This window comes from Vollenhovia emeryi, unplaced genomic scaffold (assembly GCF_000949405.1).
Source record: "Vollenhovia emeryi isolate VEMERY1.0 unplaced genomic scaffold, V.emery_V1.0 DF939211.1, whole genome shotgun sequence".
Taxonomy (NCBI): Eukaryota; Metazoa; Arthropoda; class Insecta; order Hymenoptera; family Formicidae; genus Vollenhovia; species Vollenhovia emeryi.
In genome coordinates, this window is record NW_011967155.1 from 516,813 (window position 1) to 532,130 (window position 15,318).

General features: G+C 42.6%; 1 protein-coding gene and 1 non-coding gene across 6 annotated transcripts in view; both read right to left on the reverse strand.

Annotated features, from left to right (window-relative positions):
• LOC105561116 (putative polypeptide N-acetylgalactosaminyltransferase 9) overlaps positions 1-15,318 on the reverse strand; it is a 250,839-nt gene that overhangs the window by 16,199 nt on the left and 219,322 nt on the right. For all 5 annotated transcript variants that reach the window (XM_012010817.1, XM_012010820.1, XM_012010816.1 and 2 more), the window contains 5 exons: positions 11,083-11,252; positions 5,859-6,172; positions 5,182-5,380; positions 4,687-4,856; positions 3,345-3,473 (listed from right to left, as the gene is read on the reverse strand). In XM_012010817.1, the coding sequence (XP_011866207.1) occupies positions 3,345-3,473; positions 4,687-4,856; positions 5,182-5,380; positions 5,859-6,172; positions 11,083-11,252 (982 nt within the window). The remainder of the gene's footprint in view (positions 1-3,344; positions 3,474-4,686; positions 4,857-5,181; positions 5,381-5,858; positions 6,173-11,082; positions 11,253-15,318) is intronic.
• Trnaa-cgc lies at positions 13,252-13,324 on the reverse strand. Its single transcript has one exon. It is a non-coding gene; the product is annotated as a tRNA-Ala (tRNA).

Genomic DNA, 15,318 nt, shown 5'->3' on the forward strand with positions numbered 1-15,318 from the left:
CAGCGTCGCGGACCCGGGCCTACAACCACGCGGATGAGTGACCGCGTCGTACGATCGCGAACGACGTATCGCGCCGGAGGTAAATGAGTTTAAATCGCACATTTTTACCGAGTTCCTAAAGTGACGCCCCGTCCACTCGAGGCCCGCATTTTCCCCGAGGAATAACTTGAAGGGAAAGAGGGAAAGGCTTTGTGCTACAAGCGTTTTACCTTCTTCGCGACTGCGTTGAACATTGTGTTAAACACCGGAGCGTCGGTTGCCGGGTTAATGCACTGTTGGCTCACGATAAAATTAAAGGAACAAAAGGAAATTGGGAGGAAAGCGAGAGAGAGGGAGGGAGAAAGAGAGAGAGAGAGAGGAAGAATGATGAAGTATGAAATATTCGTGTCGCGTGACACTGCAATTTATCCGTCGGTGCAACGTCGTTAATACCGGTGCCTACGTACCGTGACTTTGTCACGGAGCGGCGCGCTGCATGTGAGGAGAGTAACGTGTAACGATCCGCGCGGAAAACGCAAGGTACACAAGGCCGAGAAGGTGGATTTATCCCCGACAACGTTTGCAATCATTTCGCAATTACGAATGCAGCGGGACGGGGGGGGGGGGGATGACGCGGGTTGGCTAACGCGGTGAAAATAAATCGTGAAATAACTAACAATCTGCGCCTCTCTCCCTCTCCCCCAATCGCGTGCATATCGAAACGAATTGATTAATAAAACACGTCAACAATATCGTCGGCGACGAGACGCCGATAAAAGATTGATTAAATGCGCGGAAGCGGTTACTGCGACTGGAAACAGCCGTGAATAAATCATACGTGGATAAATGGCGCGATATCACGAATAAATTTCTACATCTGCGACCAAGGGAGAGGAGACCGATTATGCGATAACAAATAAATTTATTATATGCTCATTGTATTTTCGCCTGCATTAAAACTAGTGAAATAAATAACAGCCGCTGCATTCTATTCTTCCCGTTCCCTCACTTATCTCGCGGGCGAACGCGACGGTTGGGATTAAGGTCCATTTACACATATTTGTGAGGTATCAGTGCCGTGTCCAGTGGTGATATATCAGTGACGGTTAATCACATCCGTACAGTTTGGATTGAGTGACTTTCAAGGTGGCTCGAGTTTACGGATGACGAATTGGCAATAATTACTGTAACTTCAGACGAAGAAAAAGAAATAAGATTGAAGAAGAAATAAGATCGAACGGCACGAATACGAGACGGTGCCGGACTGCGTCCTCGTGTATTAGGCTTGAAGCCTGTTTTATCCAGTTCGTTCTGGTACTTAGAGCATTTGGTTTTACCTTCGGTAGGCTGCTAACCTTGCCGAAGGAAACCTCCCATCTGGAAGGCTAGACCCCTGAAGGGGTGTGCGTGGCAAGTTACTCTCGGTGACCACTTCCCTTCGGGAGACTCTGAAAAAAACCAGAGCGGTGACCGCGGATTTGAACTCAAGACTTTCTGTTCATTTGTTTACGAAGCAGCGCAGATTTCTCCGCGCCACACTCGCCACTTCTGTGCAAACACGTCCATTAAAAAAACACGAAAAGAATATTTGTTATCACTGACACTGATGGAAATTCACGGAACTGAACGGACACCGTCACGGATGTGTGCAAATGAACCTTTATCTGTGTCTCTACGTGTACTGGCGACAATATCGTCGCGGGTGGTCCCGACGAGACCCGACAATCATTCCGCAATTACGGATGCACCAGAAGACGGAATACAGCAAAAGGAGGACCAGGAGAGGAGGAGGTGGAGGAAACAGGGAAGCAGAGGGAGGGACAACACGACGGAAATAAATCTCCGCGTGATTGATCGTTCGCCATGAATCGCGCGCCCGGGCGATATTAATGCACTATCAGTCGTGACGGGTTTGCGCGGATGGCTCGCGTGTACCGCGCGTGTAGCTTTGACGAGTCTGTCGCTCGTCGCCTCTGTCCCGATATTTATGCGCTCGTTTTTTCGCGGCGAGACCAGGGTTACGGGGGAAAAAAGGCGGCAGGCACCGCCTGAAATTTCACGCGCGTCGAGATATAACCGCGCGTTTGCTACTGCATTCTGTTCTTCTTCTTTATTCGTTCGTTCTCCCGCTCCTCTTTCCTGGTACGTTGATGGCTCCCGGAATATGGAGCACGACAGCCGGTACCGTCGTGAAATCTAGCGTAGCGTAACGGCGCGGCATAAAGGACGAACTGGTTTCCAATTGATTAATAAAGTCTCGCGACTAGATATTTCATCTGTTGTCCTTGCGTTCATTCAGAGACGCGTGTAAAAAGGAATTGAGGAGTAATCAGAAGGAGAATATCGATGTCGTTTCTCCCGTGAAAAAATTAGCAGACTTGGAGCGAAAGAGATGCTTATTGGTAAAACCATTTGTGTTTCGAGATAATAAAGAATATAATTAACTTTACCGATAAAAAGCAAATGTCTGATTATGTCCCGCTTGTTTCACTTACAGTGCGGCTATTATTCGACTCCGAATTCTACTTCTAAAGTTTAAAAAAAACATTGGGTTTAATGTCAATACGAGACGAGGATCAGGTGTAGTGGAGATGTTCGAAGGAAAATTGCCGGATTGCTTTCACAGAGAAGCGAAAGACAACTTACGCCGTAAGAGGATGCTTTGTAATTAAGTTGCATTAGCAAACCCGGCCACGTTGCGTAGCCTAAGAATTCATAATAGCGATCTGTGGGAATCGATTTCCGATTGGATATCGGACAAGCTTCCATCCGCGATCCGATCGCGATTGCCCCGACCACGATTCACATTGTTTCGCAATCAAAGCGGCATGCTTCCAGTGTCGCGAGCTCGTCGACATCGATCAACGCCTCTTGCTGCTAATATTCAAGCCCGAGGAAATGTATATAACTAACCGAAGAACAAGATTTTGTCGCTTTACGACGCTGAAATTTAATTTGCTGAAATTGCTTTGCATTTAAACGTTTTCCATTGAAATGTTAATTACGAAAGTGTAACGAGGTGAAAAACGACACTTTTCATCATGCATAAAAAGTGTTACCTACGGTCAGATGGAAAAGATCCTCCCGCCTGGCTTATATAGAAAACAATAAAAGAATATTTAGACTCTCTTTTTTTCCGGTGACTCTAACTGACTACATTTCTCCTCACGAAGAGCCTTCGAATGTCGTAATCCGACACCTTGATGGATCAAAGCCACGACAACGTCGTTAAAGGTGGAGCCGGCCGTTCCCTCGTCGTTTCCGCTTCTCCTCTCTTTATTCCGGTTGGTAGTATTTCTCGGGCCGCGTAATGTCAGCAGCCGCTAAAAAAAAGCGTTCAAGAGGAGAATGTGGAGTAGTCTTACCTCTCCAGAGGCGACTGCCTCACCCGGAATGAAGAGTTCCGGGTAAACGTTGTCCAGGTACCACTTGAACGACTTGCACCCCAGTTTCTTCCTAAGAGTCTTTCGCTCCGATACGTCGCCGTAGTTCCCCTACAAAAGTTCAGTGTGCAGTCTGGTTATGTTTACAACGAGATAAAGATGAAAACTACAGAAATATTGTGCAGATATTAAAACAAAAACACAAAGAATACAAAATATAGGATGAAGATTAAGAGATATAGAGATAACAAAATTCAGAAATTTATAAAACAGAAAGGATAATTAAAGATAACTGTCGATTAGAAAGAAAGCAGGGTGAAATAAATTTGCAATTCATGGAAATTTTTTTATCCCAGATCAGACGACATTCGTTAAAAATGTCTCCCAGCTACATTTCAAATTAAGTCGCAGAACAAAAGAATCGACGAGACAAATCGTCCCTCTACAATAATGACAGTTGTTCCACCCGATAAAGTGTTGTGTTCAAGACCGTCTTGGGGACGCGTGTATCACCCAATCGTTGATGTTACTACTGCAAACGTGCGCCTAAGGATAGAGGTAAACAGCGAGCGATTTATCTCATTATATTATGAAGCCATCCATGAGGACGACATTCTCGATAGATTCGATCATTACATAGAGCGACGTGCTTACGGAAGCGATTTATTCTCTACGCTTCGATTTATCTCGCCGATTGGATCTCGGCAGAAGAGCAGGGGCGGACAAGCATCAAGGATAAATGACAGATCGTTATAGAGGGAGACGAAAGAAACGTCCTTCAGGGGAGCGAGGACATGCGCGCGAGCCTTAAGGGCACTTGGCACGTTTATGGCCCTTTTTTACGACGAGTCTTGGACTACGATCCTCTCCATCATCGGCCACCTTTATCGTTATCCTTCATCCCATCCCAACCAGCCAACCCATTCAGCCAATGTTTACGAGAAACTTGGATTAAAGAAACATAGTCGATGGTTTACCGACACGCCGCAGCAAGAAACGTAATCCACGGCTCACGGCCAAAGGTAACTTATCGTTAATTATCTATTTTGTGACGGGGACAGCGTGTGTTAAAGCTCGATATATCATCAAACGTAGGTTTTCCATTACATTCTACACGTTTGCGCGACTATTATAATGCTGGACGTACTACATCTCTATTTTCATTAAAAGTCATGCAAGATCCTCCTCTTATTTTACCGCGCAACCCGAATTCTACGAGCTCCCTGCGGTGAGGCGCTACTCCGACAGCTCCCCCGTTGCATTTTCACGAGGGGTCGTGTTCACGAAAGGAAACTTATGCATACGACGATGCACAAGTACTCACCTTGTCGTGACCTATCCTCTGATAGTAGTACTTGGCGTACTCGTCCAGCCACACTTCGCTCAGCCTTATGCTGTTCCTCTTGAGCACGTTCACGCCGCTGCGCCACTTGTAAGGCGAACGTTTCCTGAAGATGTGACCCACGTGCGAGCACGGCACGATTTCCAGGGTGCCTGCGAGCGCGTCGGGTTATTGGATTAACGTTTTCGGCTGCATTACGTTTGTACGCTCCCGGCTAATTTCGCCAATCGCGCAAACGCAAAGTAAAGGCGCGGAGACACGTTTGCATAAAGTCCATATTTGCACGAACATTTTTTTCGACATAGAAAACAGCGAAAATAATAAAGAGAAAACAATTCGCGCCGGGAGCGAAACGAAAAAAACAAAGGTGATGAATTAATTCGCGTTGTATGAAGGGAATGTAACCGTTTGGAGCGTCAGCTTCCCAACTTGGGTAAACAAGATTCTTCTTTGACGTTACATTAATCTCGTGCTTACCTCCGCACATCCAGGTTTTAAATGATAATTCAAGATTCTCGCCGCCCCAGATGTCGAAGCCGCTGTCGTACGTGCCGATCCGTTCGAAGAAGACGCGATCTATCGAAAAGAGGCCGCCAGCCATCGTCGGCGACCAAACGGGTTCGGCCGGGTTTTTGTGCCTCTTTCTCTCCCTCTCTGGCACCGCGTGCCAATTGAACTTGTTAACAAATGTTAATATACGTCAGAAATTCGCCCGCAAACGAGCTGTCGTGACTTTCTAATTATTAATTACCAAGTTGATGTAACTTTATAAAATAAGAGCATTGAAAGGGGGATCGTATTACTGTCAATCATATTAGGTCGGTCGGAAAGTCTTGTCGTATTTTACGCGCCCTTGTCTTGCATAAAATACGGAAAGACTTTCCGTCCAACCTGATACATTTCCGTTTTAATTAGTTCACTGATTTTCAGTCGGCTCGTGTCTCAGTGCATTAAAAAAAATGTATGCAAAACATTCTGTAATTGAATGCAGTCTCATAAATTACTCTCCGAGCAACGATACATCAATTTCTTTCCGCGTAAATAATTAGCTCGGTGTCACGCTGTCGCGCGCGAGAATCAATTGCATTCCGCCAAGACGTATTCTCTACCGTTTCCCGACGCTCGCAAGGGAGCAGCGTGAAGATTTCGTTTACCTGGAGATTCCAATCGAATCCACCGACATTTACGCCGCCCGAGTCGCGCCAGTGGTATTCCAGGGTGGTGTCGTCTATAACATCGATCACCGGACAAACTACCGTCGTCGGATCGCGCGCGATCCGATCCAGAAGAGGCTCCAGCCAGCCCTCCGTACACTCGCAATGGCTATCCAGATACGTGAGTACCGGAGCTTTGGCTGCCGCGGCGCCTAACAAGCGCGCCCTGATAAGACCCTCTCGTTTACTCGCCCTGATAATCCTCACTTTCGGATAATTCATCATATAGTCCTCCAACTGACGCTTCAGATGAGCTGCGGAATGATTGAGTTTTCGTTATTCACCATTTCTCCCGAAGAAGCATCGAAACAACAAAATATCGCCGCGCGTAATATTATTAATGTGTAAAAAAATGTTTTAATATATATTTCACATTATTAACCTAAATATTCCGATACATAGGCGAAAGTCCTCTATTATCAGATAGCAAGTTTGCATCACCCAAATTCCACCGCAAATCTTTTTTCGCAACGATTACACGATCTAACAATGAATTTTTTATCAAACAGATTTCGCTCCAAGGGCGACAAATTTATGATGGAATCAACAGATCAGGCCTATTAATTTAACACAAATCCCGCTGTCTCGTATTAGGAGCCTATTTCATAATAGGGGACTTTCCTCTGTTATTATAATTAGATAAACGCATTTGTCACATTGTTCCATCTCAACTTTGGAGTATTTTGCATACTTTTTACAGGAATGTTAGCGTTTAATATTAAACGGCTGCATAATTCACGGCATAATCTCGTAATATATGACGCAGCGTTATTGACGGAACTTGTCGTCTTTAATATCAGGATTTGCTCGAATATTAATCTCGCGGGACCTGCAGGTTTTGTCTCAATACCGTTGTTTGCTAGACCGATTTGGAATATAAGTTGCCCGCAGGATCTATGCCCCAGCGAGGGATAAAGCGAGACTACCCGGTTTTGTCTACGGTTCCTCTAATGTCGATTACGTTCTTAATGTCAGCTTACGGTTTATTTACGATGTCACTCGCAGGCTGTTGCGGCAACGACAATCACCCCCGTCGTATATTCATTCTCTATTTACAATCAATTTAATCGTATGCTAGATGGAAACAACGGTAATCTTGTACACTGGCGTTTCCCCTATATGTATGTATATGGATCCGTGCATACACGGATTATTAACATTTTATCGTCGACTTGGCAGAAAAGTAGTCACAATAGCTGCTTATGGTTGCAATAAAGATTGTAGCTGCTTATAGTTCTAATAAAGATTACGTATAGACTAACCCTTAATCCGCCGCTAAAGCATCCTAACGATCGAATGCGAAAAGGGGACGTAGTTTACAAACTTTACGTTTGAAGACTTGTTTAGCAGGAAAATAATAGGCAATGCAATCAAGCTGTAATGAATATTAATATTGCTGTTCGATTAAAAGGAGGTTTATCGCCACGGCGTTGTATCATTTTCGTAATTTTTGTCCCGCTCGAACGCAGCATAAGTCTTGATTAAAAGAAAGAATGGCACCGGTGCCGTCACCGAAAGGCTCTAAATGCCACTTGTATCCTCGCGTTATTTCTGACAATCGCAGGCGAGATGTAGATTTACGACACGTATCCACCTATAATTACGGATCGTCGGGCAGCAATTAGCAGATATTCGTGATTTATTCTCCGTTAGGATGGCTTTATGAGGGACCGCGCCACTAATCCTAAGCCTCTGCCCTGTAAGCTCGGTTAACTATGGATAGTATAATGGGATTCCACGGATCAGCGTGTTTCGTGCAAGCGCAATGATTACCGGACGAGACGCCGGCTTGATTTTATGCACCCTTTGGCTGGGCCGCGCGCGCCTGATGAGCTTTAATACAAAATCGACACGCCCGGCGCACTTCCGTTTCCATCTCGCTATCTCTTCAACCATTCCCGTATTCCGATATCGATTCGCGAAAAGAATTTCACCGTGCCGAGATGGGAAAAGTGCAGGGGGATCGCTGGCACGCGGATCTCGCCAATAGTCACGAATTGAGAAAATGTTTCCCTGCAGGTGCACCAAGGTGCACTGGAACGAGCCACGCTACTGCATACTCGTTAGCTTGCACTCGAACGAGGGGAGATGGACCGTAAGAAATCAGGGGTCAGAAATTTAATGCACGCATCTGGCATGCGCACGCGGATTCCGCGCGCGCGGATTCCACGCGCATTCCAAACCGAATTAATTTCTAATGAGTTCCTCGAACACACAGAGGCACGCATAAACCGGCCGTGGCCATTATTGCAGATTTCATTATGACTTTGCTGAGTGCACTATATGAGGCGTAGATAATGGAAACGCTCAAAGAGCACCAGTCCGTCGCCGTCGAGAGCGCTCATAATTAACTCTGTAATCCGCGTCGCCAATCCCTTATATAAAAGCTAATTATCGTGCGTGCATTTTCCCGAGGAAGGCTACGGTCCACGCTGTAACATTTATTACAACTTTCTTGCGGACTTAATTAATTATTAAATTAATTTTAATCCACGCTGCACGTTTTGGCGGAGGGGACGAAGGGATAATTACTCTAAATATACTTAAAAAATGATTACGACGCTGTGATGTAATCGATATTGTTGAAAAGAAAATTACAGTGACAAAGCATCGATAACGAGAAAAGGATTAGATATTAAGACTCTCGTGAATTGCCTAAGTTGCACCCTCAGAAAGAATTTCCGTTACTGAGACGAAAAATATTCTTGACGCATTTATATTTCTCTCACAACCTCATTTAGTATAAAAAATAGGACAATATCAAAATAAAATCAATAATTCTCATTCTCCTCTATCGAATTGAAGAAGATTGACTTACTATACTGAGACAAGAGTAACTTTATATATTCTTGCGTTTAGAATAAATTTTCCCTCCATCTTACAACGCACCAAGTTGGCACCATACTATCATTTTAATCTAGATTTTAGAATTTTTCATTTAAGATTAAAATATTCCTTTCTCTATAATAAATGTGCTTGGCGCTATATCGATCCTATTTTATGATACATTCAAGTGTAATAGCATTGGATCCGGAAATTTTTTCTGCGGGTGTGCAATCTTAAATTACAAGTGCACACCAAGTCGTTTACCGTTCATATTTTTTAACTATCCTCGTAAAGGAGGGAGGGAAAACACAGTGTATGAGGCACAGTGCTATAATCTTCTTCCGTGATAAAGCAATCAGTTGTCTATTAATAGCACGTACAAAGCTGCCTAGGAGATCGTTGAAGCAAGTGATTATGTTTATAGGTTTAACTTCCGGCCGGGACGAGGGCTTATCTTGAGCTTTTAATAAAGATTGCAGCGACCATCCTGGCCATATTGTTTTCTCGAACCCAGCTTAATCTCGGACACCCTTTTTCTCGGGATTTTTATGTTCATCCACCTGTATTATACGGTAGTAGGATTCCGCGGCGATTACCGATCGCCGATTGCCCTCTCGACCCGATGATGTGACGATAAAACCGAAAAGTAATACGATATTTTCAGTTCGCGAATGCTGTCGCAAAATGTCATCTATTTCGAAATTGATATTTCGCATGTATCGACGAGGCATGCTTTTTAAATATAACTGGCGTTTGTAAATAGTTTATATAAATAAAGGTCTTTTTTTCTCGCCAACATCGATTTCAGTTCTGCTAGTTTCGTAATTTAGATTTCGATTTAGTGGCCGTTGTATGAACGCCAGTTTATTCGAAAACATGCAGGCTACGTTGGAGCTATAATTGCCTTTTTGCATCCAAACAATACGTACGGGCGTACATATTTGTTTCGCCCGCATTTGCGAAATTGCGTGTTTGATATATTTCTATCAACTTCATGTGCGTGCCTTTAGGCGAGAAACCGACAGATAAACGCGAATAATCACAAATGCAGTTTTTCAAGTTAATAAAGATCAAAACCTGAATAAACGACGAATATTTTTTCAGCGAGGTGTACATATATGTACGGGTTCTTCGTGTCGACAAACAGCATTTATCATCGAAAAATACGGGCAAAGTTTCAGATATTTTTTCTTCTTCTAACAAGGGAAAGCTCGGCAATCCAAAAGTTTCTAAAAGTCGTAAAAATTATAGAAATAAAGTAGAAATCAACCCATCACATACAGCCATTTTCTGTTTCGTTCCAATAACTTGTTTTAAACATAAAAACAACTATATGAAAAAGTCAAAGAAAATCTGACTTTCTATTCTTCCGTTGAAGTCTTGAAAGCCAACGTACAGGACATATTAAAGAATCAGATTCCCTTTAAAGGGGTGCTTTCAGTCTTAGAATCGTTTATCAACGGAAACGGAAAAATTGCTATATAATTAGATTCACATGCTTTTATTTCTGTGCACATTCAGATTTTAATGAATTTTCGAGCTGTCGGGGCTTCCGCGCAAGAATGTCCCCATACTCGTAATTTTCAGCATAATGTGGTGGTGCGTCCACGCTCGATTTCAGGAAACGAGAACAAATGAGGACGTTAAACTTATAGAGAGCCGAGGCAGAGTTTGTATGAACCTCCCGTAATTTTCAGAGTGTCTGCAAAGCAGGCAGGGAGTTTCTCTTCTATTCACGTCGCGGCGGCACAGTGGAGAGATGGATCGCAATTAATCGATCTATCGCGAAACTACGAAACACTGTCGCGATAACGAATCACCGTTCTGAATGGAGACGCGGTTGCACGAGCAAGTACGCGAATATAATGGCTCGCGGTTTCCGCCCGCGTTCTGTGCTTACGAGTTCCCCTCTCGAGCGTTCTATCGAGGATTTTTCATCGCACGGCGATGAGAGCCGCACGAGGATTTATGGCGCTACGGAAACGATATGCTATTCCGCTTCGATCGCGCGCAGAAGATATTTCGTTTTGAATCCAAAGTACGTGTGCGGTTCGTGCGATAACGTGAGAGTAACTCGTCTACTTTTCCTTTTTACGCGAAAGAAATATTTTAAATATATTATGCGCGTCAGAGTTGCAATTTACGTATCAATTTTCTCGAATAAACATATGAATTACTTGGCGCAATTTTTCAATATCGAAAGACGAGGTGAAATCTAGTTTGAATCACGCGTGAATAAAGGAAAATCCGCCGCGTGTTATTGGGCAATGCAACCATTTTAGGGAAAATAATAACGGCCACTTATTAACTGTTACTAGTAAAAAAGAAAAGAACTTACGCATGTCGGAGAAATCATCGACCAGAATTATTTCTTGTATGAGATGCTCCGGCGATCTATCGAGCACGGAATGCACTGTACGCAACAGTACGGACCACGCTTCATTGTGGAAGCAGATAATTACCGCAGTAGGCGGAAGGTCCTTCAAGTATCTACCAGACTCCTTACACCTATAACACAAAGGCATGGAAACGATCATCAAATAAACTGCTGGCAATCATGCGGGGGATAAAAATCGTGTTAAAGATACATCTCGTAGGAATGTTACTAACGAGGCAAAAAATGAAGCCAGCGTTACGCTTCACGATAAGTATAGGTCTTGTTCACATTCCGCTAATGATATTAATGTCGACAGCGGATTGTTTGCAGAACGAGGACGCGCGCCGTGGATCAGTGGCGCGGCCAAATCGAGTTCTTGATCTGCAGACCGCAACAGGGATGATTACGTGAAACCGATAATATGTACGAGAAGATATGTCAGGAAAATACGGTAATACGATTAAGGCAGGGAATGTTCGCAAACTAAACGCCCACGAGGTGTACGCCCGCCCGGAGCTCACCGCAAAATGAATTCCAGGGATGCAGGGATTGCGACTTCCGGACCTAGTTAATGCACCAACACACAGCTGGTCGCCGACACGCGGCCGCGGTTTATGGATACGGCAAATAAAATGCGTGCACCCTTCGTGTCTTCGCAACATCCGCGAGAGTTCGCGCGTTTCTATGTACTAAGGTAGCCTCGTCAAATTCTATGCGCCTGGTATTTATCCAATACTTGAAAACTTTTCGCTTATACTTGGCGCGAGACACTACCATGTCTCGTGATTTACTCTGTCGCACTCACCATTCGCGATTTCGCAATCTCGCAATGCACTCGGCACGTGAACACAATTCAATTCAGAATGAATGTCTTTGTAATTAGCTCCACCATAAATATGTACGCTTCCACCCATGAGATAATTATCATATATTAATTCAAAGTATTCGCTTGTAATTAGCGCATTATGCTGCAGCCGAGAATAAGTACATTGTACACGTTACGATCGCGCGCGTTGCGTGCTAATGAAGCGATTACGAGAAGTGCCATTCAATAACAGCCATTACTATGATTACCATCTGTGAATAATTTCAATTAACAGCTGCCAGCACACGCACCGCTCACGAAATGTACTGTTTGCCAAATTTCCGATTTATCCTTCCTGATGTACCGAAGCGAATATCTACTCGTGAATCAAGTCTCTTCATAATCAGTTTCCATGTCGCATTGGAGGCGTATCAGATAAAATGTAAAATTCAATCTACATATGTCTATACGTATACAAATGTACACGTACCTATGTGTGTGTGTGTGTGTGTATTTTATCATTGGCATAATAACAATAGCGCGGAGTGTACAAACATGACGGATATTAGTTAACATGAAGAATGGTCAAGGAAATGAGAGGTAAAATAGACAATAAAATTGCGAACAATGATAAGCCGAATAGATAGGGGAAGAAACTTCTTGAAAACAGTAGTCGACTTCATCATTTTGCAGGCCGGAGTATAAACGCAGATATACAAGAGGAAGATTACATCGAGATGCAGTATATTTTGAGGCTCTTCAGTGGAAATTGCAAGATAAAATAATACCATTGATTAAATGTCGATAATATTACGTACAGGTAGAGCATGAGTATTTTACATTTCCATTGCTGCACGTGGTGTCACATTTATCCGAAATAAACGCTTGACAAATATAAAGAATAGTAGACGACGTCGCGTTGAATTCTCCATAAATTGTCGCGGAAATTTATACGTAATTCGTTTTTATGAACGTACGCGATAAATTCAGCTACGCTAAAACAATGTAAATTGTGAATTGTAAGACGTATCACATGATGTGTGTAATTAAAATTGTTTACACGACGTGGTAAAAAGAAGCGTACTACAAAATTGAAAAGAGAGAGAGGTTTCATTTTTCCGTTTCAAACGATTGTTATGTCTGACGTAAAGATACGAATTTATGGTCAGACTTAACAATCGACGCATATCATATTAACAATAACAAATTAATAAAATTCGTACGGCTCAAATTGTGATAAACACAAATTTGAAGGAATAAAGGACTAAGAGCCGCGACAGAGTGTTAGTGTCTAAATATTTCATTCTTTTATTGCCAAGAAATATCACCTCAGCCAGGGTTTGAACCTGGACCTCCCTCTCGCGAGGCGGGCGTCTCAACCAATTCGACCACCGAGGCATATGGAAATATTCATCGCAATAAAATTAATAAAATTAAGGCGGAGATGAAGCTTGAATTTAGACCAGAAAAGAGCCAGAGGTGTCTCAAGAAATATTCGCTTAATTTTAACGCAGATAACCAACCTAATCTTTTTTTATATCTACTCGTATTTTTACTACACGTGACGTCTAAGAAAGATTTTATCAGTTTCTAGATCTGTTACTAATCCAATATAGACTCGAATGACGAGACACGCCCGGCGGGCGTCGAGGTTTACACATCTTATAACTCAGTTGTCTTTCAGATACGTGAAATTTCTCGAATACTAGAAGCATGTGACTTGGTGATTCCGATATTTTCTTTGCATTTGATCCTTGCATGTTGACTCCACTATTTAAATAGAAGAGAGATTTAAATCTGAGTCGGTGTAACATACAGGAATATAAATTTAAGTAAAAAATATTCAGTAATTGTAGGTACAATTATATAACTGTATGAATAATAAAATATAAATTAATACGAAAGTCCGAATATATATTATGCAACCTGTTTATATGTAGATAAATAGTATATCAACATTTTATGAAGAACTGTATTTAATTTTTACTATACCTACGTTATTTTTAGATATAGGTTAACAAGTTACGTTATAAAATACGCAAAACGTCATAATAATTTTATAAAAGTGTTCGCAACAATTGGAATAAATATTTAACCTCCAAAAACTATCTCTTTTAGTGGAATTTTTATTAAAAGTTAACGAAGCTTGCAAATATATCGTATAATCTATTTCTAAAAGTTGCAAAGAAAAATATTTTACAGCAGGAGTTATTGATTTACAAAATATTCGAGTCTTCACGATAACAAAACGTAATACAATATTAATCGAAAAGACCAGAGTTTGTGTTTTGTTCTTCACGTGTATTCTCTAAAATAACATTTTATCAGTGTAAAACGCTCTCTATGTTATCGTTGATTGCGTATCTGATGCGCCTTAACCATACATCAGATAAGCTTTTGACTAGAAAAGCAAAAGAGGCTCGCAAACGCTCGAGCTGAATCAACGCTATTTGCATTTGCATTCCTCTCATTCCGCATTAGTTTGTGTACTCAATTTTAGCAGTAAAGCCGGCGAAATTCTCATTTTCAAATGCGCGGAGCACTTGCGTTTTTAATTTCCAACATTGTCGGTGATAAATCTCGCAGTAATAACGGCTTCCACGGAGAAAATTCTGGTCGCGGTTTGTCATTATTATCGCGCATAATTCTTGCAGCAATAACAGGTTTCTTGATCTCCTTTTCTACAAGTCATTTTTATTTCGTGTTGTGAGCAACGGTACTCGTTATACCATTAACAATTTGCCAATTAATATAATTTAAGTGAAAATATAATGATACATCGACTACTCGTACACGACTGATTAATGTACGATTTTTCTGGCTTGTTGAAAAAAAATAACAAACTTGCACGTAAATTGTTAACTCGCAGTGCTACGCTATCCGGTTAAGTTAGCCGAAAAATCTTTTCCGTTTACCGTTTAAATATGTACCAACGTTCAATTTTTATATAACAGAATAAATCATTCTATCAGCTGGACGCGGGGAGAGAATTTGCCTATCAATGAGTATTTATCCTGCTCGCACAGTTTGAAAGTAAATCATAGCAATATCGTCACAGTCATATTAATATCGCGAGGACGCGCGGCCGCGAATATAAATCGCGCGCGCGGCGCGGTTCGAACAAAGTGGGAAATCGCTTAAGCCAGTAAACGCATCGATCGTTTCCAGTCGATTGACGTTCAACAGCGATATCCTCTTTCCCGTCGACAAAAGAGACTCCATTGTTGGACGGCGCTCGGGATGGGTACCTCGAAATCAGCCACGGATATCGAATGAGAAGCGGCTCCTTCGCGCGTTCAGCACATTCGGCGATCACCCTTACCGCCTCCCCTATCGCTCCACCCCGTCATCCCAATCGCCTAAACCCCGCGAGGCGTTGCACTCGATCAAAC